At 41.2% G+C, this 24,081-nt stretch overlaps 2 protein-coding genes and 1 pseudogene across 2 annotated transcripts; all 3 read right to left on the bottom strand.

Moving 5' to 3' along the window:
• Positions 1 to 4,446: 4,446 nt before the first annotated feature.
• LOC104453190 (subtilisin-like protease SBT3) lies at positions 4,447 to 6,890 on the bottom strand. Its single transcript, XM_010067710.3, is given in 4 exon segments — positions 4,447 to 5,431; positions 5,434 to 5,709; positions 5,712 to 5,938; positions 5,940 to 6,890. Coding segments are annotated over 4 exon segments (2,283 nt in total). The 5' UTR covers positions 6,860 to 6,890; the 3' UTR covers positions 4,447 to 4,571.
• Positions 6,891 to 12,511: 5,621 nt separating this feature from the next.
• On the bottom strand, positions 12,512 to 14,796 carry LOC104455352 (annotated as a pseudogene).
• Positions 14,797 to 15,739: 943 nt separating this feature from the next.
• Positions 15,740 to 21,241, bottom strand: LOC104453189 (probable receptor-like protein kinase At1g49730). The gene is made up of 9 exons (XM_010067708.3): positions 20,938 to 21,241; positions 20,060 to 20,611; positions 18,251 to 18,544; positions 17,894 to 18,155; positions 17,604 to 17,656; positions 17,205 to 17,272; positions 17,027 to 17,116; positions 16,743 to 16,827; positions 15,740 to 16,669 (listed from the first exon to the last, which is right to left on the bottom strand). Exons 1-9 carry the CDS (start codon positions 21,032 to 21,034, stop codon positions 16,125 to 16,127), a joined length of 2,046 nt encoding a protein of 681 aa, XP_010066010.2. The 5' UTR covers positions 21,035 to 21,241; the 3' UTR covers positions 15,740 to 16,124.
• Between the last annotated feature and the right edge of the window lie 2,840 nt (positions 21,242 to 24,081).

The following is a 24,081-nucleotide window of genomic DNA, read 5'->3' as shown; positions in this document are numbered from 1 at the left end:
TGAATTGACACAATTACAATAGGTTTAGGACTTTTTTAGTAATTTTCCCACAAATAATTAATTTTTAATTTATAAGCTCTTATGATATAGCGTGGATTAATCATGTATCTCTAGATAGGTGGAAAAATAAACTCTTGAGTAATGAATGAAAGTGAACATTTGGATTTTTATCTTATTAGCAAAGTGATTAATGCATTAAACAAATATCGTTCAATTTTTCATCATGCTTCATTTTTTTTAAATAAAATGTTTTGGCAATTAAGTAAATATCTATTGTGACACCCCGAACCCTTCGCAAGTCGTCACCAGCGCCAATGATACACCTTATTACCTTTCTACTTTGAAGGAGTGTCCTAATTCGTAGACACACATTTTTTTTTTAAACAAAACGGTCCCAACGCGACTCATTAGCGGAAGCAAATTAAAATATCACGTCTCTCCCTCTACCATCCATGATACAAATACACACCACTAATCACCATAATTTTATAAACAAGTTACGATACTTTATTTACATATATATTTTCAAGATGGGATTTCTTTTTGGGTCGGTACATAAAAAAAAAAAAAAAGCTAGGACTCAGCCATGTTCAGCCTAAAACCTCAAAAAAAGAACCCTCGACCCTCTACATCGCATGTGTATAACCCCATCATAAGTGTCGGCTAACTATCCCCAAAAGATCCAGCTCCCACTGCCGCGCACGGGTCTCACACCCAACCCGGTGCATCGGCGGTGGCGACGGCAACATCCTCGCACGCTCCATCCCGACGAACATGTACGGATATGAACTCCCCGAATGACAGGCCCCCACCAGGCTTACATCGTACATCACTAGACAGCGTACTCGAATAAAAAAGTCGCTCAAGAACAGGGACACCTATCTCAAAGACACTCAACCTCTACATCGGATGGTAGACCGTAAAATACGCCCCGCGTGACTGCAGGAAGCGGCATACTGCTAATCTGAAATGTGGGTCCCCAAATGGGTGAGTACAACCACTCAGCAGATAGGGAAATCCAATAACAACTCAATACATTATGCAATCATACATGCATAACAAGGCATTTACCTTGAAGCCATGCGCATACTATCATGCATCATCATATCAATTTATAACACATATATGTGTATCATCATCGTATCATACATGTCATCATCACATTACACATGTCATCATCATCATGGCATCATTACATCATACATGTCATCATCATCACGACATCGTCACATTACACATGTTATTGTGCCATATCATATATCATTATCATCACCATGCATATCATCATGCATATTATATCATGAGTGATCATCATTATTTCTCATCACATATCATCATCATCATCATCATCATCATCATCATCATCATCATCATCATCATCATCATCATCATCATCATCATCATCATCATCATGCATAGCATATCATGGGTGATCATTATTATTTCACATCACATATCATCTTCATCATCATCATCATCATGCATATCATATCATGGGTGATCATCATTATTTCACATCACATATCATCATCATCATCATCATCATCATCATGCCTATCATCATGCATATCATATCATGGTTTAATTTCCACTTTTAGCTTTCAATTTGATCACCACATCACCCATTTCTCAAATCATCAATTTCATCATCCCCGCGGGCAAAGACCTCCGAGGCTTCCGATTCACCTCCTGTGCCACCGGGCATCCGACCCCACATTCTGGGCATCTCGCATCTCAACTAGCATCACGAGGCATTCCCTTCGGCAAACCTCCGACAGGCTTCCGGCATTTACACTTCCCCGGCCGAGCATCCCACACCCTAATCCTGGCATCGCGAGGCATTCTTTTCAGGCAAAGACCTCCAACAAGGCTTCCGGTCCCCCACATTCCGGGCATCCTGAATCTCCCAGGGAAATCCGGCAATGCATCTCTATACATTCCGGCCTCATCCTCCACCACAACCACTTCCTCACTTATCATTATCCACATTTACCATTATTTTGATCTCAATTTAATATGGCATATGGCGTGACATCAAACAAGTCATACTTGGCATAGAATTCACACATGCATCACAATTCAATGTCATACATACACCAATATTTCATCATACATGCAACAATGCATAATTATTTATCAATAAATTCAATGGAATTTATGGCCAATAAAATAATCCATTTTATTTTATTATTTATTTATTTTTAATAAATAAATATTAAATTCAATATCTATAAATTCCCAAAATTATAAAAATTCAAGCAATCATTAAAAAAACCAATAGGATGACAATTCCATGCAAAATTCATGGCCAAATTGAATTTCACACAATTTCACAATTTTCACAAAACAGCACATAATATTCGGATAAAACCAGAACGCACAGTTTCCGAAGAAATTCGATTAAAATATCCATACGGTGTCTAAAAATTACGAAATTTTACAGAGTAATATCCAAGACATTTTCGCACAACTTTCGTGAAGAACTCCAAGCCAGATTATTTTTAGATTATTTTATACAACCTCACGAAGCTTCTGGACCCATTACCGCATCGTCCAGTGCACATATCACCGAAATATTGAGATTTCACCTACCTATTCTCTTTCGTTTTCTCTGAAATTTGGATATGTTATACATCAAGATATCCTCTACAAGTTTTATGAAGATATATAAGTCAAATAACCAGAGTGTAGTCATCATCTATGTCCTTGAAGTCTCGGGTATCTCGAAATACATCACCAGAATCATCCTCTTCAAGATCTAGTCTATTTACTAGGCTATACTTGTTCATTTCACTTAAAATTTGATTATGTTGTATTTTAATATGTCTCCTACAACTTTCATGAAGAAACTGAAGTGATATTTTCAACACAAAACAACATGTAACCACGAATCCAGCAAGAGGTCAGTAAAAACTCTCCAGATCTGGGGTTTCCGTATGATGAGACTTTAACCTCTCAAATATCCATCATTTTCCACGAAATTTCAGTATGTTGTAGTTCAAGATGTTAGCTACAACTCTCATGAAGAAATCAAAGCCAAAATCGGACTCTAAACACACATGCAAGCTCAAACAAGTTACTGACTCACACGATCCGAGCAAAAACAGTCACACCATTCACGCACAACTCATCCATGCTTCGGTTTTTCTCATCTAACATCCAAAACTCAATATGCAAACGACATACAAGCATGCAAGAGAAGCTAGAGGACTCCCACTTGCCTCTAGAACGGATGGTCGATGGCGTAGGGCGGCGAACACGGCGGCACACGGCGGACGGACGACAACGACCCCTCGGCTCCGCCTCCTTCCTCTCTCGGACTCTCCCTCTCTTTCTCGAATTCTCTCTCTCACCTTCTCTCTCGGCCAAATGAGAAAATCCGCCACCTTCTCTCTCTCTTCCCTCTTATACCCCCAAAAGTTCATCATTGCTAATGATTACATGCCACTTAAATGGACCAATGCATGGCATCCTAGTCTGGACCAATGCATGGCATCCTAGTCTAGGCCAATGCATGAGGGTCTTGTGCCACTTGTCTTATGGGCTTTTTGGGCTTGGGCTTGGGCTTCTATTGGGCCGGTCAACTACTCCTCTTGGGCCACTATTGGGCTGCCCATCTTGGCCCATTAAAGGCTTAGGCCAATGGGCCTAAGGCCCATTCCAAAATTGACCTTTTCCTCTCTTTTTTTTTTTTTTTTTTTGAATTTCTTCTATAAATATTTTTAAATTTCAATTTTCATCTTGGCCAAAGTCTTGGGGCATCTTGGTTATTGAAATTTAATTTATAAGGTACATGGCCAAGCATAGATTATTAATTTATCAAATTTAAATTTTCACAATCATATACACAAATCATCTAATTAAAAGACTAATGGCTAAAGCATAAGCCATGAAAATTTTTATCACCTAATTAGAGACTTTAACACACCTTATAGCTTGGCTTTGAATTTTGGGATGCCACATCTATGTGCTCTTGCATGTCACATTGGTCCACTAATTTCCTATCAAATTTGGGAATGCATAATATTTTGACACGTGGCACAATTATTGAAGCCTATTCTGCGTAGCTTTCTAATTATATATAAGCTTATGGTTTGTTTTTTTTATTTATTTATTGAAATCTTATGGTTCATTTATTTCACAGAAAATAAATATTTTAAAAATTAATTTCCTAAAAATGATGTTTACATTGCTTCCAAAAATGAATGAATAAATGAAAAATATTTTCATCATTTATGAAAATGCTTAAACATAAACTGTTATCGATAACGAAAATAGTTTTTGTTGACTAATTATTTCAAGTTATATAAGCTCTCATTTTTAGGAAAAAAAATTTCCAAATCGTTTAGCTTTCTGCTAAACAAACGCCCTCTTAATAACACTTAAATTCTTTTTAGCTACCATCGGATCTTTGCAAGGTTAGATTGGCAACTCAGACAAAAGATAAAGCAGCCAAGAGATATTGCACAACATATTATGCATAGACAAACGCAGAGTTTTATTGGGAGCTTCTGTATGTTCGATAAACTGAATAAGGAACACCAGAACGTGCTGAAAAAAACTTGTCTTCTCTAGAGAGCGTAAGCTGAGACGATGGGACTTCTCACAACGCGGGTTCCATTGATCTCCTTCCAACTGATGTACCCGTAGTTACCTATGTAATTGCGCCGTGGAGTCGACCCTTCCAGAGAGATCTCTACCGTCAAGTTGAACTCGGCTCTGTCGTACTTGCTAGTGAACCACAGCTCCGAGGGTTTTGCTGTGGCCTTCATGCTCGACGGAGTTGTCACTGTGGCCTGGTAACTTGCAGGCCCGTCGGCCACGTTGGTTAGGACTCTTTTGAAAGTGACGCTCGTGGTGTTGGTTTTGTTGAGGATGACCGTGAATGAAGGGTAGTTGATGTCAAGAGTCGCGGACGCGCAAGAGAAGTTCGATCTCCCGCTTATGATCTTTATCTGATTGGCGGAATAGTTCATTCCGCAGAGGAAATTGACGTAATCCTCGGGTTCGATGTCGTAGATCAGACCGGGATCTGAAGCCTTTTCCGGATCTATATGTCCTGCTCCGAAATCAAGAGGCGTCCCTGAAGCTTGAGTGGTCATGTCGATGATGGGCTCATTGGTGTTATCGAGAATGTAAGCCGTGGTCATCATTGCCGATCGGATAGCAGCGGGGCTCCAATCTGGATGGGCTGATTTTAGCAGCGCAGCGACTCCAGCCACATGAGGAGCCGACATGGAAGTTCCCGATTCGAGCTTGTAGTCACCAAGCAAGTAGCTCTGACCTATCTGTGCTATTTCTCGGTTCGGCGCCCATGCTGCCAAAATATTGTATCCAGGAGCTAACATATCCGGCTTCAAGATCCACGGGGCCTGACGGTACGGTCCTCGAGACGAAAACGATGCTACCTGAGGAGCTGGTTTGGTCCCGAAATGGTTATCAAGAACTTGATGCTGACTGTCGGATTCTCTGACTTCAGCAAGTAGTCCTTGATTCTATCTCCATCTTCCGGTACGACGGCCACGAACGGGATAGTGAAGTTTTCGGGTATGCGTAAAGCCCCGGGTCCAATACTGAAGATGGCACCTGCAGCTCCGGCTTGGGTGATTTCGTGGGTATTGACTTCGTAGTCTTCACTAACAAAGTCGCAGAAAACTATCTTCCCAGCGACATCCTTCGGGTCAAGAGAGTAACCGTTGCAGATTTCTTGCTTCTGTTGCCGCGGCCAAAGTATAGAGGAACTCTTGAGATAAGCAGATCTTCTGGGAAGATGGATTTTCCTCTAACAGTTAAGGTTCCGTTGCCGAGGACTATATTGGCCGCAAAGTCCCTTGATACGGTTCCAGCGCCGACAGTCGTTAGCCACGGAGCTCCATTTCGCATCGTGTATCCTCGAGGGCCGTCGTTACCTGCTGAACAAGCAACGAAGATTCCTCTCCATTGCTGCGAAAGCTCCCACAGCGATTGGATTAAGGTCGAACGATGTCTCGTCAAATCCAAGCGATAGAGACAATATATCGACGCCGTCCGCTATGGCTTGGTCCATGCCTGCTAGGGTGTCCGTCGCAGCCGAGTCGTACGTGTCGGTCAGGAATAACACCTTGTACATCGCGAGCCTAGCAGCGGGTGCCATACCTGTTGCCGTGCCCTTGGCATAGCCGAAGTAGCTAGCATCCATCACGGGGCTTCCGGCCGCTGTGGACGACGTGTGGGTCCCATGCCCGTCAGAATCCCTCGGGGAATCGTAGTCATCGGTCGTCGATATGTTCAAGCCTTGCTGCTTCATTCCTTTGCTGAACGATCGGGCTCCAATGAGCTTCCGGTTGCAGTTGGACGCGTTGAAGTCCACCCCGGACTCGCAAGTGCCTCGCCATCTCTTCGGCACGGGGGACATGCCCTTGTCCTTGAAGCTCTCGCTCTCGGGCCATATCCCGGAGTCTACGACACCGACGATCACGCCGTCGCCGAATTCGGCTCTTGGCCAGAGGCCTGTCTGTCTGTTCAGGCCAAGGAACTTAGGAGTATATGTTGTGTGAGCGTTTCCGAATGTGTCCGGATATGACGCAACATGACCAGGAACCTGCTCCAGCTTCTCCAATTGGGACTGTGACAACACTGCACTGAATCCATTCAAGGCATGGTTGTATGTGTAGAGATGGGTCGGATCAATTTCGTCGGGGGACGACGACAGGGACGACAGAAGCGACGTGTACCAGTCATGGTGACGCGAGAACGAAGCGGGCAATGCCGATTCGTCCATATAGATTATATAGGGTTTTCGGTAGTCTTTGGCCGAAGCGAACACTACGATCGAGATGAGAAGAAAGAGCTTACAAAGCATATTACATTCCATTGTCATTCCGTTTGAACAGCTTTTGCATTATAATTATAAAGGAAGATTAGCTCGGGCTTATACAGAGGACCATATCTCGTGCAAAAATATCTCAAGGGGCAATGATTGCGACCGATTAAATGAAACCAAAATAAAAGAACTTTTAGCTGGCAAAGCTAGACCAGTGGAGATAGCTTTACTTCGATCACCAAAGGTGATGATTGCGGCATCGTTAGTGGTGCGCCCCACTTGTCGGCCACGTGCATGCCACTTGGCACAGAGCTGACGTCTTCGATGACATCATCAACATGACCCATAGCCGAACCCACCCAATGATTCGACCCGATTGACCAGTCAATCAGGAGACTGGTCAGCTAGTGGGACCGGTCGGGCTAGCTAGACTGGAGCAATAGCTTGATTTGGGTTAGGCATGTATGCCACGTGCGCCGTGCACATGGAAGCGCTGATCAAAGCGTGATAGGTGTCGTTATGTGTGTCTGTGGTAAAGTTATTTTACACGTCTAAAGTATCCAAAGGTATAAAGATGCTCATGAAACAGTACATTTTTTATTCCTTATTACTTATATTTTATTATGGTTTTGGAAATATAAAAACCAGCCTACATGTAAACAATTACATACGGGTTAGGTAGAGCTTGGTTCAATGATAACATGTGCAATATTCTGATGTGCTTGTAATTTATTGATTCTGAGCAAACTCAAACAATGATCGGAGATTGGGAAAGATTCGGGCTGAGTTTCCTACCCATCGTAATAATCTTTAAGTTGCATAAGTCCAAATGCAATTGTGACCTTTACAATGCTTTCTTTTGGTTCGCCTCTTCCCCGGTCATCTCTGTAATAAACATTGCGAGCTCGTTGCTGAGATGGAAGCATCTAAATGTCCACTTATGTTATTCAATGTTTTATTTTTATTTTTGGTAAAGGTAATAATAATATAAAAGAGAAAGCCAATGTAAAAGAACGGATCCATAACCTACACTCTTAGCCAAGGCAAAAGTGAAGGGATCCGTTGTAAGAGGGCAAGGGAACAACCCACAAGAAAGATACAACCAAAGACCAACTAGAGAACCGACTCCTAATCCCGCCAAACCTCCAGACTACAATGAGAATGCGGGAGCAGAAAGAAGACGGGAACAAATCTTCTAAGGAAGAGCATCACTATAGAAAATCCCAGGATCTAAACCCCAGCCTCTTTGAAGTCTTTTGTTCCTCGGTGAAGGGAAAACATTGCTATAAGTGACAGCTTTGTCTCTTACCACCTTAAGGAGGTGATTTTTGAGTGCAGGGACCACCAAGGATTCACCCCTGAATAGTATTGCATTTCTCTTCTTCCATATGAGGTGACAAAGGGCTCCAAATGAAAACCGAGCTATCTTGTGGTAGAAATCGTTACCCGTAAGGAACTTCAAAGCCCAAGGAAGCACCTCATTCCAAAGACCGATTTTTCCACGGTAGGTTGCACCCGGCAGCCTGAAAAAAAGGCCAGAGAAGCCGAGGTACGACAACCAAAGAAGAGATGGTCTATGGAATTGGGTACTTCGCCGCAATGCACAAACACTATAGTCAATTCGGCCATAGGATAGAAGCATAACCCGGGTGGGGAGACGCTTCTTCACAATAAGCCAAAGAATGAACTGGTATCGGGGCGCTGTGGATCCATCCCAATCGGGTACTTCAATGTTTTATTGCTCTTACTTTTAAAGACTAGGTGAGTCCTGCCCTGGAAACTAAGGTTGATGGCGTCCACACAGACAGGTGTGTGTATATTGCCTTCAACTTTCTCCTGTATAGGTCGTAACCTCAGTATCATCATTCCTCGGAAATACACAACATTTGTTTGGTTGGTTATCACATTTATATCCAGTTAATTTCGAGAGCCATATGGGAAAAGCTAGGCGTGTAATTAAGCCAATACAATACCAAGCTTGAGCTACCCGTACTTAACGTTCAAAACTTGACTCGAGGTCGATCAAGTACTAAAATTTCTGCTTGAGCTCGACTCAACAGAATAGTCGAGATATTCGTGCTCACCTTGACTTGACTTTACTCAACCAAAATTAATTTATGAAGGAACTCCAGCTTGAGCTTGATATCAACAGAAGCTCGCATAGTATGTACTTATTATATGATTTTGGGGATATCTATTTCTATTTTTAACTAACAAGAATCTTTTGAAGAAATTGAGTTAGGCTTGATTAGGGTCACAAGCCTGTCGAACTGAGAATTGATGAGATTATGAGCTTGACGTGACAAAATACTCGAATGGCTCAAGCTCGACTCGACAACAAATTAGTCGATCTCAAGCGAATATCAAGCTGTTCCGAGCTACTCGCGGGTAGGTTGTCCTGGTTTCTTCACTAGGATAAGCTGTACAAATTGCCTCTTGCACCTTTCTGACTATAAATTAACTCCAAACGATGAAGAAATGAAGAGACGACACCAACCATATATTGTCCTTCTCTTCATTTGTGGATATTCCCAACTTACGCCGGAAGATTGCCATTATCGTCGCTAGTCCTCTAATATGACAAAGCATGGACTTTAATTAGTAATGGTGCATGGAAAAAGAATGATATTTAGCTCACTAATTTAAGAAGTTTTTCAGAGCTACGACTCTCTCTCTCTCTCTCTCGATTTCTTTTTTGTCACCGTGAGAATAAATTTGATTCACTATTTATTTTATTGAGATAAGATCGAATAATGAGAAAACACTAGTTGAAATCTCGTGGCATTTACGCAACTAAAATTAACTTAGTTGGATAGTATAATTTCAGTATTTACACGAGGTGTACAAAATTTATATTTTGTGGCATTTACGCAACTAAAATATATTTATTGATAATGAATGTTCTTAGGTATTGTATCTCTAAATAGCTTCAAATAAATTGGTGTTCTCCTTTTGCATATTCATATAATATGAGACTCTCTTTTTTTGCATATAAATAAACTAAAGTATTGCAACATTGCAATTATATTGATTTAACTTTTGCAGTATAATTGATGTTGGATACTAATCACATCTTTGTGTTAATTTTGATGTTGTAGTATTAAGTATATAACTGCCTATGAGTAAGATATTTGAATAATTATTATATGAATAAGGACTTCTTTTCAAAATGTTTTTCTTAGGGATAACTAATTTATTGGAAATTTCACCATATGTTATATGGTTCTCTATATTTTAGATTTCTAGCATGTTACAATTTTAAGAAAATTATCCAAAAAGTCCTGAATTTATTACATTATTGTTGATTCATTCCTAAATCTTTTAATTATGCCAATTCAAACATAAACATTTTCACATGTTGCTAATAAACTTTACCGGGCCAATTTTAGTCAAAAATCGTTAACGTGGATGCTAGTTGTCCTGTGTGGCACAACTAGCATTAATGAGTAATATTTAATAATATTTTAATATTGTATCAAATTTGTTTACTAAATTTATTTATTTATTTTTTCATTCTCTTTTCCATCTTTACCACTTCTTCTTTTTCCTTTTCTCTGCTCTTGTTTTCTTCTTTTTTCTTTTTTTTTTTTTCCTTTTCACGACCAATTTATGAGCTCTTTTGACATCACGTGGATTGATCATGTTTCTGTAGATAGGTGGAAAACAAATTTTGAGTAATGAATGAAAGGGGACTTTTGTATTTATCTCATTAGCAAATTGGTTACTTACTTATTATTTTCAATTAATATATTTAAATAACACATTTGAATTTTCTTCATGCTTTATCTTATTGAATAAAATGTTTTGGTAAGTAGGTAAACGTTATTTTAGCTCTTTACATGTCACATTGGTCCACTAATTTCCTAAAAATTTTGAGAATGCATAATATTTTTAGTGGAAAGCACATAGCAAAAACCCAATACCTTCAACTGGGGAAGCCATCAAAATGAATCCGAAATCCGAGGTCTCAATATATCCAATTAAATCCATCTTCACTCAAATGAGTTATAAGCTAATTATGATATATTAACCACTCAATGCTACACCAATTCTCTAATATGTCACTTTTTTTTTTAACACAACTCACATGTCCATGCTAACAAGTTCCTTCTCATTGTGAGCTCAAATTTGCTCACTCTTAATTAAGGTATCCTTTTGCATCAATCTATCTCAATCTAAATCTCCAGTGCCAAACTTTAACCCTTGTCTCTTTCTCCACAAGCCTCTGTTCTACAGTAAAAAAATAGTAACTTTTTTTTCATTATTGAGGTCTTGACCTCAGGCCTTTCCTAATAATCAACTCTTGAAGTTCTCTTCTTTTTGCACACAAGGGTCTTGAAGATTCAACCTCCATTGAAGGAAGGACGAAGGCAACTCCTCTTTCATCCTTTTTCACTCTCCCTCGTTTCCGGTTTTAAAGAAGTCAAGAGAAGAGCCCAACTATGATTGTAGTAGTTATAAGCCCAACTTCAATCATTAGCAAGTGAATCAGTAAAGTTCTCTAAGAAGTCAGCCCATTGCTTTGACCACATAGGAGGATGTAATAAGAAAGTCTTGGACCCTGGCTAGCTTGAAATGACGAACTTCATGTTATCTATAATATGATCCCATATTTTTTAGGGATATGATTTTTAAAATAAAAATTTGTCCTTAAACATTGACCCACTTTTCTCTTTTAAGTAAGAGTTTTTCCACCATACAGTTTTCCACATTCGTACATTTTTGTTGCCAACCACCCATTTGGAAGCTGCCTTGATGAAAGGCAATTTATAAAAGACAATTGTTCTTTTATGTAAGCACATGACAAGGTTCAAGCCAAATCCTCTCTTTCAAAAATACACCATCAGTATGTAAAGGGATTGGGCTAGTAGAGTGCGCCCATAATTACTATCAAGTCTCCACAAATTTCTATTGCATACAAACTCGAATAATGGCTGAAGGTCAGATTTATTTTACATTGTATGTTCAGCATATGATTTTAATTGATGCTTGAATTATGTTCTTCAATGCATAATTCGAATTGTTTATTTTGTCTTACATTCATCCACTCCATCCCTAGTATTTTTCTCCATACTTAATCATGAAATCTGCCATGAGGGCCCATGGGGCTTTTTCTGCTACACTAGTACCCCCACCACCCAGAAATCGCAGATTGATAGCTCACCAATCGACTATTGACTCTAATATCATTTTCTGGAAGAGCGTAGCGGTTCTGATACCATTTGTTGGGAAGCATGCAATAGAAGTTCAATTCCTTCATCTGGGAAGATCTCCAAGAGAGAGTCCAAGTACAAGTCCATAAATATATCTAGTTAAACTATGACAAAAAGAAAAAAAAAATCATATCAAATTAAACTCACCTTCACTTAAAAGTTTAAATTGCTCAACACTAGCCAATTCTCTAATGTTGAATTTTTCTAACACAACTCACACATGCATCATAACAATTTGGCACGTGACGCAACCATTGAAGCCTATTCTACCTAGCTTTCTAATTATATATAAGCTTAAAGCACTTTTGTTTTTTTTAATAGCTACCATTGGATCTTCGCAAGGTTAGATTGGCAACATAGACAAACGATGGAGCAGCAAGAGATATTGCACAACATATCAGATATGGAAAGACAAACGCAGTCTTATTGAGAGCTTCTGTAGGTTTGATAAAACTGAAGAAGGAACACCAGAACATGCTGAAAAAACTTGTCTTCGCTAGGGAGCGTAAGCTGAGACAATGGGACTTCTCACAACGTGAGTTCCATTGATCTCTTTCCAACTGATGTACCCGAAGTTAACTATGTAATCGCTCTGCGGAAATGACCCTTCCAAAGAGATCTCTACCGTCATGTTGAACTCGGCTGTGTCGTACTTACTCGTGAACCATAGCTCCGAGGGGTTTGCCATAGCCTTCATGCTCGACGGAGTTGTCACCATGGCCCTGTAACTTGAAGGTCCATCGGCCACGTTGGTTAGGACTCTTTTGAAAGTGACGCTCGTGGTGTTGGTGTTGTTGAGGATGACTATGAATGAAGGGTAGTTGATGTCGAGAGTCGCAGATGCACAAGAGAAGTTTGATCTCCCGCTTATGATCTTAATCTGGTTGGCGGAATAGTTCATTCCGCAGAGGAATTTGATGTAATCCTCGGGTTCAATGTCGTAGATCAGACCGGGATCTGAAGCCTTTTCTGGGTCTATATGTCCTGCTCCGAAATCAAGAGGCGTTCCTGAAGCTCGAGTGGTCATGTCGATGATGGTTTCGTCGGTGTTATCGAGAGTGTAAGCTGTGGTCATCATTGCCGATCGGATAGTGGCGGGGCTCCAATCTGGATGGGCTGATTTTAGCAGCGCAGCGACTCCGGCGACATGAGGAGCCGACATGGAAGTTCCCGATAAGAGCGCGTAGTTGCTAAGCAAGTAGCTCTGACCTATCTCCGCTATTCCTCGGTTCGGCGCCCATGCTGCCAAAACATCAACTCAGGAGCTAACATATCCGGCTTCAAGATCCACGGGGCTTGGCGGCCTGGTCCTCGAGCCGAAAACCAAACTACTTGAGGTGCTGGTTTGGTCCCGAAAATGGTTATCAAGAACTCGATACTGACTGTTGGATTTTCCGACTTCAGCAAGTAGTCCTTGATTCTATCTCCATCTTCCGGTACGACAGCCACAAACGGAATATTGAAGTCTCTGGGTTTGAGGAAAACCACGAATTCAGTACTGAAGATGGCACCTGCAGCTCCGGCTCGGGTGATTTCATCGGTATCAACTCCGTCATCTTCACTAACAAAGTCGCAGAAGACTATCTTTCCAGCGACATCCTTCGGGTCGAGAGAGTAACTGTTGCAGATTTCCTTGCTTCTGTTGCCACGGCCGAAGTATAGAGGAACTCTTGATATCAGGAGATTCTCTGGGAAGACGGATTTTCCTCTGACTGTTACGGTTCCGTTGCCGAGGGCTATGTTAGCCGCAAAATCTCTTGATATGGTTCCCGCGCCGACAGTTGTTAGCCATGGAGCTCCATTTTGTATCGTGTATCCATGAGGGCCGCCGTTACCTGCTGAACAAGCAACGATGATTCCTCTCTCCATTGCTGCGAAAGCTCCTACAGCAATCGGATTCTGGTCGAACGGTGTCTCGAAAAACCCTAGTGATAGAGACAATATATCGACGCCGTCTGCTATGGCTTGGTCCATGCCTGCTAGGGTGTCCGTTGCAGCTGAATCATACGTGTCGTTCAGGAATAGCACCTTGTACATCGCGAGCCTAGCGGCGGGTGCCATACCCGTCGCCGTGCCCTTGGCGTAGCCGAAGTAGCTGGCGTCTATCACGGGGCTCCCGGCTGCTGTGGACGACGTGTGGGTCCCGTGGCCCCAGTAGTCCCTCGGGGAGTCGTAGTCATCAGTCGTCGATATGTTCAAGCCGCGCTGCTTCATTCCTTTGCTGAATGACCGGGCTCCGATGAGCTTCCGGTTGCAGTTGGACGAGTTGAACTCCACCCCAGACTCGCAAGAGCCTTGCCATCTCTCCGGCACGGGGGACATGCCTTTGTCCTTGAAGCTCTCACTCTCGGGCCATATCCCGCTGTCCAAGACACCGACGATCATGCCGTCACCAAATTTGGCTCTCGGCCAAAGGCCTTTCTGTTTTTTCAGGCCAAGAAACTTAGGAGTATATGTTGTGTGAGCATTTCCGAATGTGTCCGGATACGAGGCAATATGACCAGGAACTTGTTCCAGCTTGTCTAATTGGGACTGTGACAGCACCGCACTGAATCCATTCAAGACATGATTGTATGTATAGAGATGGGTCGGATCAATTTCGTTTGGGGACGACGATACGGATGACAGCAGCGATGTGTACCAGTCATGGTGATGCAAGAATGAAGCGGGCAATGCCGATTCATCCATGTGGATAATGTATGGTTTTCGGTAGTCTCTGGCCAAAGCAGACACTACGGTCAAGATGACAAGGAAGAGCTTACAAAGCGTATCATATTCCATTGTCATTCAATATAGGTCTCTGAAACTGAACAGTTTCTCTCTCGCAACTATAAGGAGAGATTCGCTTGGATTTATATGGAGGACCAAACTCTTTCTATGTATAACCATATCTCGTGCAAAAATATGTTGAGAGGTGATGGACGTGACCAAGTCGATGAAACCAAAATGTAAGACGCACTTTTAGCCGGCCAAGCTAGATAAGTGCAGATGGTTGACGCTAAACGATAGTTTTCAAGGATCGTGCATGTGTCGAAGTTTACGATCGACGTACCCAATGAAAATGGAGTAGAATATTATTGTTCATTGGATCATCGAATGCGATCTCAGATTCTATTGGCCCATCGTAGATTCAATCGGCCAAGAAGGGCAATAAGGAAAAGGATATGGAATGGCCAACCTCCCAGCAAGTTGAATCATAAGAATCTCCACGGGTAGAGGCATTCAAAAGGTTCGGTTTATTCGAGATTTCAGCCAACATGAGAACCAATCTAATGAAAAGAAGGAAGAAGGATTAGGGCTTTTTTCATAACAATTTTTGACAGGTCTCAACCCTCTAGCTTGTCATCAGACAGTATAATTACCCCTGCAAATTTAGCAATCTATTTTGCCATTGGAGTCAGCGATCATTCTGACGAGACGACAATTGTTCGCATTTTCTAAATGGAATCATTTGCCCAGCTAGTATCAGACAGGAAGAAGATTCAATTCAAAGAGCAGAACATTGAAGAACATTTACATCGACAACTTATAAAAAGCTGCCCAAAAGAATTTAGAGTTTGAAGGTCCCCAGCACAGAGGTGCGAAAAGCAAAAAGTAACAATTTTAAGGACAAGAAGCCGCTGCTCAAAAAAATAAAAAGGACATGAAGCCAAACAGGCATTGGACTTCTGATAGATATACTATCCGGTTCGTCTGCTAGCCTGTCTAGATGAAGGAATGCATATCCGGTCTAAAAGGTTCCTAATACAAGAACAAAAAGGAGCAGATACACTAGCAATACTGCTTCTTATTGAGAATGATCTACAGAGCACTTTTCAGAATTTCATGATATCATAAAAGCACATGCAACTCTTTGTAACCTCTTTAAAAAAATCCTGAGCAAACTTGTGACACTAACCTTACAATTATTTAACTTTACCCGCTCACCGAGGCTAGCTGAAAAACCTCAAGGGGTGGACATCCTCTTTAAGGCTACACACAACAAAAATTGAAAGCATATATGGAAAATCTCAAGAGAAATTATAAAAGAAAATCCCTTCCCTTTGCTGGCTTAGATTGCCCTGTACTTTGCTTTCTAACTCCCTAAAAACTCAGAGAAAACAGAGGCCTCATAGTGAAAGCATATTAGGAGGAGATTGTGGTGACCCAGATTCAAGCAAAAAGCTTCTACTGCCATGTGACCTAGATGTACTGGAAGAAGAGGCTAGATATCTTACATCACTACTGTTAAAAACGGCATCATTCTTATGCATTTTCCCTTTACTCGCTCTTCCCCGACCTGCACATCCACCAAACTCTCCCTCTTCATCAGTTTGCAGGAACCCGCTATGGACGGGATCTGAAGTCTCGTATAGAAGCCTAAGAATCTGTTTAACCGAAGGCCTAGCCCGTCCTTCTGGCTGAGTGCACCATTGCACGATACTCAATATGGTTTGAAGCTGGTCGAAATCGAAGGCGTCCTTAATTCTGGGGTCCACAAGCTCAGGTATTCTAGGAGTAGATGTCAGATATGTTTGAGACCATTCCACTAAATTCTTGCCATCTTGTATGGCCCGTCTTGCTGTTACCATCTCTAACAATAGCACACCATAGCTGTAGACATCGCTCTTCTCCGTGAGCTCCTGAGTGATTACATACTCAGGATCCATGTAACCTGGGGAAAAAAGTAAGGCTTAGATATTGATTAAAACACTGTAGATAATTAACCAAAGGGCAGCTTTTTCGACCTGGAGTTCCTCGTACATCAGTATTTACTGGTTCAAAGCAAATTGAGCCATCTTTTGAAGCATGTGCGAGACCAAAATCAGCAACCTAGACTCAAAGATGACAAGAAATGAGAAAAGTCACCCGAAGCAATCAATTCAATACGTCAAGGAAGTCTCTGGCTTCCTGCTACTTAGCATCTTGCAAAGATTACATCAGGGATATCCAATTTTACAATTGAACTTGAATTAATGCATATTGGGAGCTAAGATCTAATCAAAGAGTCACTTTTGCAGAACTATCCTACCTTGGCAACAAAATTCTCATCAAGTAAAATGTTGCTTGACTTGATGTCTCTGTGACACAAGGGAGGATCACAATAGAAATGGAGATACTCCTGCATTGATAATGTAAAAGTCCAAAGACTAAGACGTTGATAAGAAATAGTTAAATCACTCCAAATGACCACGGAAGTTCAAAATTACCAAAGCATTAGCCACATCAATGGCTATTTGGATCCTCGTCCGCCAACTCAGAGGATTTCTGTTAGGTGCTGCACACAACGGATAAGTCAACAACATGATGACTAAGGAACCCTAAAACAAAAAAGCCTAGTGGTTTTATGAACATGTTCATATAGCAGTGTAAGAACAACTTCAATGTAAGCATCACTTAAATATTCAATACATGGTAATAAATGTTAAGTGATTGGCTCATGATTTCGCTCAACAAGTATGCACTTACGAGTCTGCGTACATCTTAGCACGTACACATGGGTGCAGCAGATTGTGCCTATGCTCTGTGTGTGTGTGTGTGTGTGTGTGTGTGTGTGTGAGAGAGAGAGAGAGAGATCCATAAAATCGGTGCAAGAAAAACATGTGTACCATGAAGATGATCTTTCAAGCTTCCATTTGCCATGTATTCATACATAAGAAACCTGCAGAGAGCTGAAATCAATTAATTACTCCAGTTCAAATCAGTCACGTGAATGCAGAAGCACTCACCCACTCATTGTGTAGATGTGTACATGTGTGCATGCAAGCAGAAGATGACCCACAGAAATTGAATCATCAGCTTGCGAGGCATGAGTGCACGTGTGGTGTTGTGTGTGTGCGCGTTGGTGGGGGATGGGGAGTCTAGACTTTGGTGTGGATAAAACTAATTCACTTCTCACCTTTCACGCTTCTCAATACAAAATCCTCTAAGAGCAACCAGATGACGATGATGAAGCCTAGCAAGAAGCTCTATTTCCCTGCAGAAGTCGTCCTCCCCTTGTTCTGAGACTTTGTTCATTCGCTTTACTGCAACCACTAAACCATCACTAAATTGCGCTTTGTAAACAGTTCCAAATCCCCCTTGTCCAATGGCAGTGTTAAAATTATCTGTTGCCTTCTTGGTCTCCTTATAACTGAATTTCCGAAACATCAATGACTGACCTGCAAGCCCATAATTTATCAGAAGCAACATATGGTGGGCATTTCAGTAAATATATTTTTGGGTTTTGGGGGGGGAGAGAGAGAGAGAGGAGTACCATCCTGAAACTTTTTCACTGAATGAGGAGGAGGGAAGACCTTTGAAGACCTCATATCCCTATCCTCAGAGTCCTCTAGCTCTCTGTTCTTCCTACGAATCAGAAATACCAACACAACCAGCATCAAAACAGCCACCACTGTAACAGCAATGCCAACACCTGGAACTAGTGTCAGGTGGTAGGAGTGGTGGGTCTCATTCAAAGGCACACCGAGTATCAGTTGATTCGGGCTAGCAGCAACCACAGGACTTGGAGAAGCTTTAGGAGAGTCTGCCGGTTGGGATGAATTGGAAACTAGCATCACATGCACAAAATATACCAATAAGTTTAAAGCTCAAGTACAGGATCTGATGCGTTCATGGAACATTCAATGCATTAAAGATCAAAGGTGATGTTTCACTCAAACTATAAGTCTCAAACGTGCTCCATCACATTAGAACTCACGAGACAACTAAGAGCCAAAAGGATAAAGATGCAGCCATAAAGGCAAAAGCAAATCAATCTGCAACTTTGTCGAAACATCACAATCTATAGAAGCAGTGTCTACAGGAGAAAAGATAATAAATTAACCATCTTTACATTAAAAGAAAAACAAGGAGAGAGCAAGAATGCTTTTTCAGAACAATCATCAAGATTGCTTAGACATCCTAGTAACATACTTGAATGGAGTATCAGGCAATCCTATATAAACAGTCATAGTACATCTGTGGTAGGCTATATCTATAAAAGAAGATAAAGAAGGCAGAAGTATTGGCATTTGAGTAGAGCAGGCATTTAGAGGTACCATGATATCTTTAATGGAAGTCAAAGCACATCCTTTTATTTATTATTATTGTTGTTGTCTTGAAGTCCTAAGCATAGACAATTTTGAATACCCAGACACATCCTCCTTTTCATCGTAATGCTTCCATCATGTTTGAATTTCTTCAGAGCTTGAACTTTAACCCAATTAAGCTAGCCACCAATCACGACCAAGCACATGAAGAGAGGGAAGTTAAGGAAAAGAAATTCAAACAGTAGCAACATAACAAGCTTAAAAATCATGTAAACTAGATTTGATCATTGGGAGGGCCGAGCAAGGGTTTGGGCCTTAAAACCCTTGCCAAAGTCTGCGCATGATTTACAAAAGCGTCATTTATTCTTTACAAAATGATCAGCATGCCCCGATCAAAGAATAGAGCAACTTGCCAGCACCGATGCTAATGACAAATAATTAACTGGGCCCGGCCTCACAGGCCTTAGAATATGTCCAGGCCAATCACATCTAGATGGCACAACCTTTTTGGTAAGTAGTGAAAACCAAACCCAGATTCCCACTTAGTTGAACTTAAGGATGCTTCTAGCGGTCTGTCACAATAACTGGATAATAATTTATATTCTCTCACTAGATTAGTGCTATAAACAAAAAGGAAATGGGGAAACTTGGTTACCTACTCAGTACCCTCATAAGAACAATTGATCAACATTACCATGGTATTACTATATCTCTTTTTGGACAACATCTTGCTCACCTGTTAACTATTTGGATATTCTGTAAAATGCATAACATGCAAGGTTTCAGGAAAAGAGTGAGTGATAATTAATTCCATTACAAATGCGACATCCCCATCCCAAAATTATCTTGCTTTGTCCAGTCATGCCACTATTAAAAACAAGGGTGGAAATTGGCAGTTCACATAAAGTTAAACACAACATGGTTGGATAAATAGATTTAACAACAAAGGTATATAATTCATGCAAACCAAGTAGGAGCAAATGCTTCTGGAGATGCTATGTAGCTGTCTCCTGATTTCGCATAGCTGCACATACCTGGTAGAGTACTTAGCCCTTCAACACCAAAGAAACAAGTGGCGATGTTGACGGAAGATATATAATCAAGTTGGCTTGCAAGGGCAGCGAACGTTGCATCTCGGCAAGTGCTGAATGTAATATTGTCATCCATTCCTACCACATGATGAAGATACACGATGCCAGCATTTACACACTTTCTGCAATCGCTCTCCGCTGAAAGCGACGCTCTGCAATTCATGACCACATCCCCAAACCCCGGGGACTGCAGCATTTGCATCACATTCGTCCGGCCCACGCACTCATAGTAGACAGGGATCTTCGTTCCGAAGCCACAGAACGCCGTCGCGTTCTTCGACACCCCATACAGGCCCAAGGTCTCCGATATCGAATGCAAGCAGACCTCACCTATATCAGCAGTGACCCCCAAATTGCTCGTTGCGTTCGCGTACCGAGCGACAGAAACCGCCACGCACGCATTTATGTAGCGGCAGCACTTAGCCCTGTCGTCCTTGTTGGAGCACAGAGAAGCCACCAACGTGAAATTCGACCCGCTCAAGTCCAGAGGGCACTCTGCACAAGCACAGCAGCAGCAATCGCCACTAACCCAGGTTCAGTTCAGCAGGGAGAAAGGAAATCGACGGCACAGTCCAAACATCGAACGCTTGCATCACACTTCAGGCACTAGCGCAATGACCCTCGATGGAACAAGAGCCCCATTCCGGGAAACAGCTATCGAGAACGGCAAAAGAGAGCAAAAGAGAGCAACCCACTAAATCAACTCAGGCAAAACACAAGCGAACGCAGCACAACAAGGTCCTAACGGCCACGAATTTCACTCGCGAGAAAAGAACAAAAAAACCCAGAGAGACAACGCGTTCAGGCGAAGCGGAACTGACCCGACGCCGACGCCGCCGCCGCCGCCGGGGGCAGCCGCGAGAAGAGGACAAGAGCGAGGGAGCCGAGCAGGAGGGGAGCGAGGTGCGGCGGCGCCATTGTCGGGGCGGCCCGGGAGCGGAGGCAAGCGTGGAAGGGGAAGCGGGAAGGGCGAGGGAGGGAGGCGCGTGGAGGTGACGGCGGGAGCGGCGGCGCGTGAGGAGGCGGGGTGGCCTGGCGATGCTTCTGCGGAGCACAATGGAGTGGAGTGGAGAGGAGGGTCTGTGCACTATGGAAATGAGTGACCTGTCCCTCTCTCTCTCTCTCTCTCTCTCTTTCTCTCTCTAACATGACTTGTTATTTCGTCCACGTACATTAAGAATTAATAAATTTTATATGTGCGAGACAAAGAATTTTAATGGGGAATTCTTTTTTGGAGCGCTAGTCGGTTTCAATGAGTAATCTTGGAGAGTAAGCATACTAATAATAATAACAATATTTACTACCATCGTGATAATGATTGATCCAATACTATCAAATTTGGTTTCGGTGGTAATCATTAATGAATCTTCTTAAATCGAGTACTTTCCTTTCCATGACACACTAATATAGCACTGATGTATTACAATATTTACTTATTTAGTTGTTTATCAAGTATCTCTAGACAGTTTTTAACGAAATCTTTCTTGATTTACCGATTGGTCAATATTGGTCATGTCGAATGACTTGAATTTGGGCATATTTGCATCAAGGTTCAGAACTAGTTCATTGCTACTTGACTTAGATAATAAATTTGGATTGTCGAAATTTGGTTCCCATGACACTACATAGCAAAATTTGAAGTAGTTACTTTCATTGCAACTTTCGCTATTGTGACAAACATACAATTGCACAAATGCGAACGTCAAATAAGTGCATGTAGTATTCCAACATTTTGTAGCACTACATCGATACCTTGTCATCATTGGTCAAACGAGTCATCCAATGTATTAACTATCCATGAAAAAACAATTAAAAAAGAAGCAACCAATGTTATCATAAAGCTAATAAGCATTCATTACTTTCTATAATCGAAAGCAAATTTCAGAGTACAATGCTCATGGATGAAATCTTACCGAGAGAGTCGGTTCATTAAATTGACAAGAAGATTTTCAGATGAAAGTAATCAAATACATGCAAATTCAAAAGAAAAAGGAGTCAACCCACGAAATCACCAACGTTGACTCAATTATAACTTCTACATTTCCAATGGGAACTCGAACCATGAAATTGATTGTGGAGTGGGACCCAATGGGGGGCCATGCATTTCACCAATTTTTCCAGCCGTTGCAGCAGCCAAAACCGAGACGCGCGCGCGCGGCGCGTGAGCGGCCCGGTCTCCTCTTCTTGTCTGCGGCCTCCATGTGAATCGTGGGCTATTTTCCTATTCGACCAGAGGGCGAGGGGGAATCTTAATGTAGTCCGACCCGGGGGGTTTTACTTCCTGAGCCGCTCGCGGGAACGCCGCGTGGGCCGCACGCTCCAATCACGGAGCGCCATTTTCCCAGCGAGGGGGGAGGGCTCGAGGGGCACGCGGCGGAAGAGCGCGTGGATAGGGGGTGATGGGGGCATTGATTACGATGCGAGTTCACAGCCCCGCACGTATTCGGGCACGGGCGGACCTAACCGTTTGTCTTAATCGCCACAGGCGAACTCCAGGGTTTCGAAGATAGTGACGCCTTGGGAAACTGCATTATTATTATTATGTCCTAAAACTCCTTAAGAAATTACAATTAAACCTCAAAATTTTCAAAAAATGCAATAGAATCTTACAACTTATCAAATATGTGTGTTTGAGTCCTTCTATCAATTTTTCGAACTTGGCAAATAAAAAATACAAAGAAATTTTCAGACCTAATTACACTTTCTTTTAAATTTGTTGACTCAATTGCGATTTCGCAATATGTTTTATTTTTACTATTTTTCGGTGCATTCATCCTTTATTATTATGGTTGTTATTGTTATTGTTATGTTAACCGACAACGTAAGAAATGATTTATGAAATGTGCGAAACGATTAAATCAAAAAAATAACTCGAGACACATTTATAATCCGTTCAAGATGAATGCATAAGTTATTTGTTACACTAGCAATAGAACTAACAATAATCCGTATTATTATTGAGCGGTATTATTTCTGAGCCATTTTGGCCAAAACACACACTTTTTTTAATTTAATTGACCAGATTATTCATCATCACAAGATTTTGTCCTGGTCCAATAATTAGCTTTATCCCCCCCCGGGTCTCTTAATTATTTTTCCTTTTTTTGCAATCACGAATTCATTTAGTTGTTGAAAATACAATGTTGTTGGATTTGAGTTGTTTGAAACTCGTTTGCTTGTTCTTTTGTCTAAACATTATGTGATAATGATTTTGATGGAGGTCAAAATCTAGCTAGTTACGGCTTCTTCATATTCATAACTTTTTAGTTATTATAGAAAAAAATTGAGGGCATGATTCACGATAAGCATAAATAACTTTCTTCTTAATCAAGCAAAAAAAATATTCCATTCTTGATCTTTCCCTTTTTCTTTTTAATTGTTGATTTTTTTTGCTCACACCATTTTTATTCCTTTTTTGGCTCATGATGCTATCTTATTCACATTGATTTGACTGCATTATTTATTGCGATTCCATTCTTGATTTAATAATTTTTCTTCATTTTTCCTTGTTCTTTTTTTTGTTTTTGTTTCAATTTTACTAGAGGTGAAATTTCAAGGTTAAATGTGGAGCCCACTCTTAATTTAAATTTATTTCTTGCATTCTTTTCTTCTTCATTTGGAATAAAATTGGCGTTTGAAGAATAGTCTATATGTAGATAGCTAACAAATTATTGTGTCAATGAATCGATATTTCTCTTTTTTCATACTAGGAAACTATTATTCAAAAAATAGCCTAAACATAAGTAAGAGTAAAAGAATCATCTACCAATTTTTGTATGGATTCCGTTTAATTATAACATTAATATGTGTCATTATGTTGTAGTCCATATATTTTAACTTGCTTAGCTTTCATTCTATTTGGTGAATCTAGTAGTCAAAAAATCATTTTTTTTTTCATGTCATCGTTGCATGAGGTTTTTTAAAAGATATTTTCAAAAATGAATTAAAAATATGACAAAGTTAAG

This window comes from Eucalyptus grandis, chromosome 6 (assembly GCF_016545825.1).
Source record: "Eucalyptus grandis isolate ANBG69807.140 chromosome 6, ASM1654582v1, whole genome shotgun sequence".
NCBI classification, from domain to species: domain Eukaryota; kingdom Viridiplantae; phylum Streptophyta; class Magnoliopsida; order Myrtales; family Myrtaceae; genus Eucalyptus; species Eucalyptus grandis.
Note: the sequence above shows the minus strand (reverse complement) of the source record. Positions and strands in the feature narration are given on the sequence as shown.

Coding starts and splice junctions, on each gene's coding strand:
- LOC104453189 (XM_010067708.3), bottom strand. CDS start 21,034: ATGGCGCCGCCGCACCTCGCTCCCCTCCTGCTCGGCTCCCTCGCTCTT. Junction 18,545..20,059: donor AGGGCTAAGTACTCTACCAG/GTATGTGCAGCT, acceptor ATGTGATGCTAG/TTTCCAATTCATCCCAACCG. Junction 18,156..18,250: donor AGTGAAAAAGTTTCAGGATG/GTACTCCTCTCT, acceptor ATGGGCTTGCAG/GTCAGTCATTGATGTTTCGG.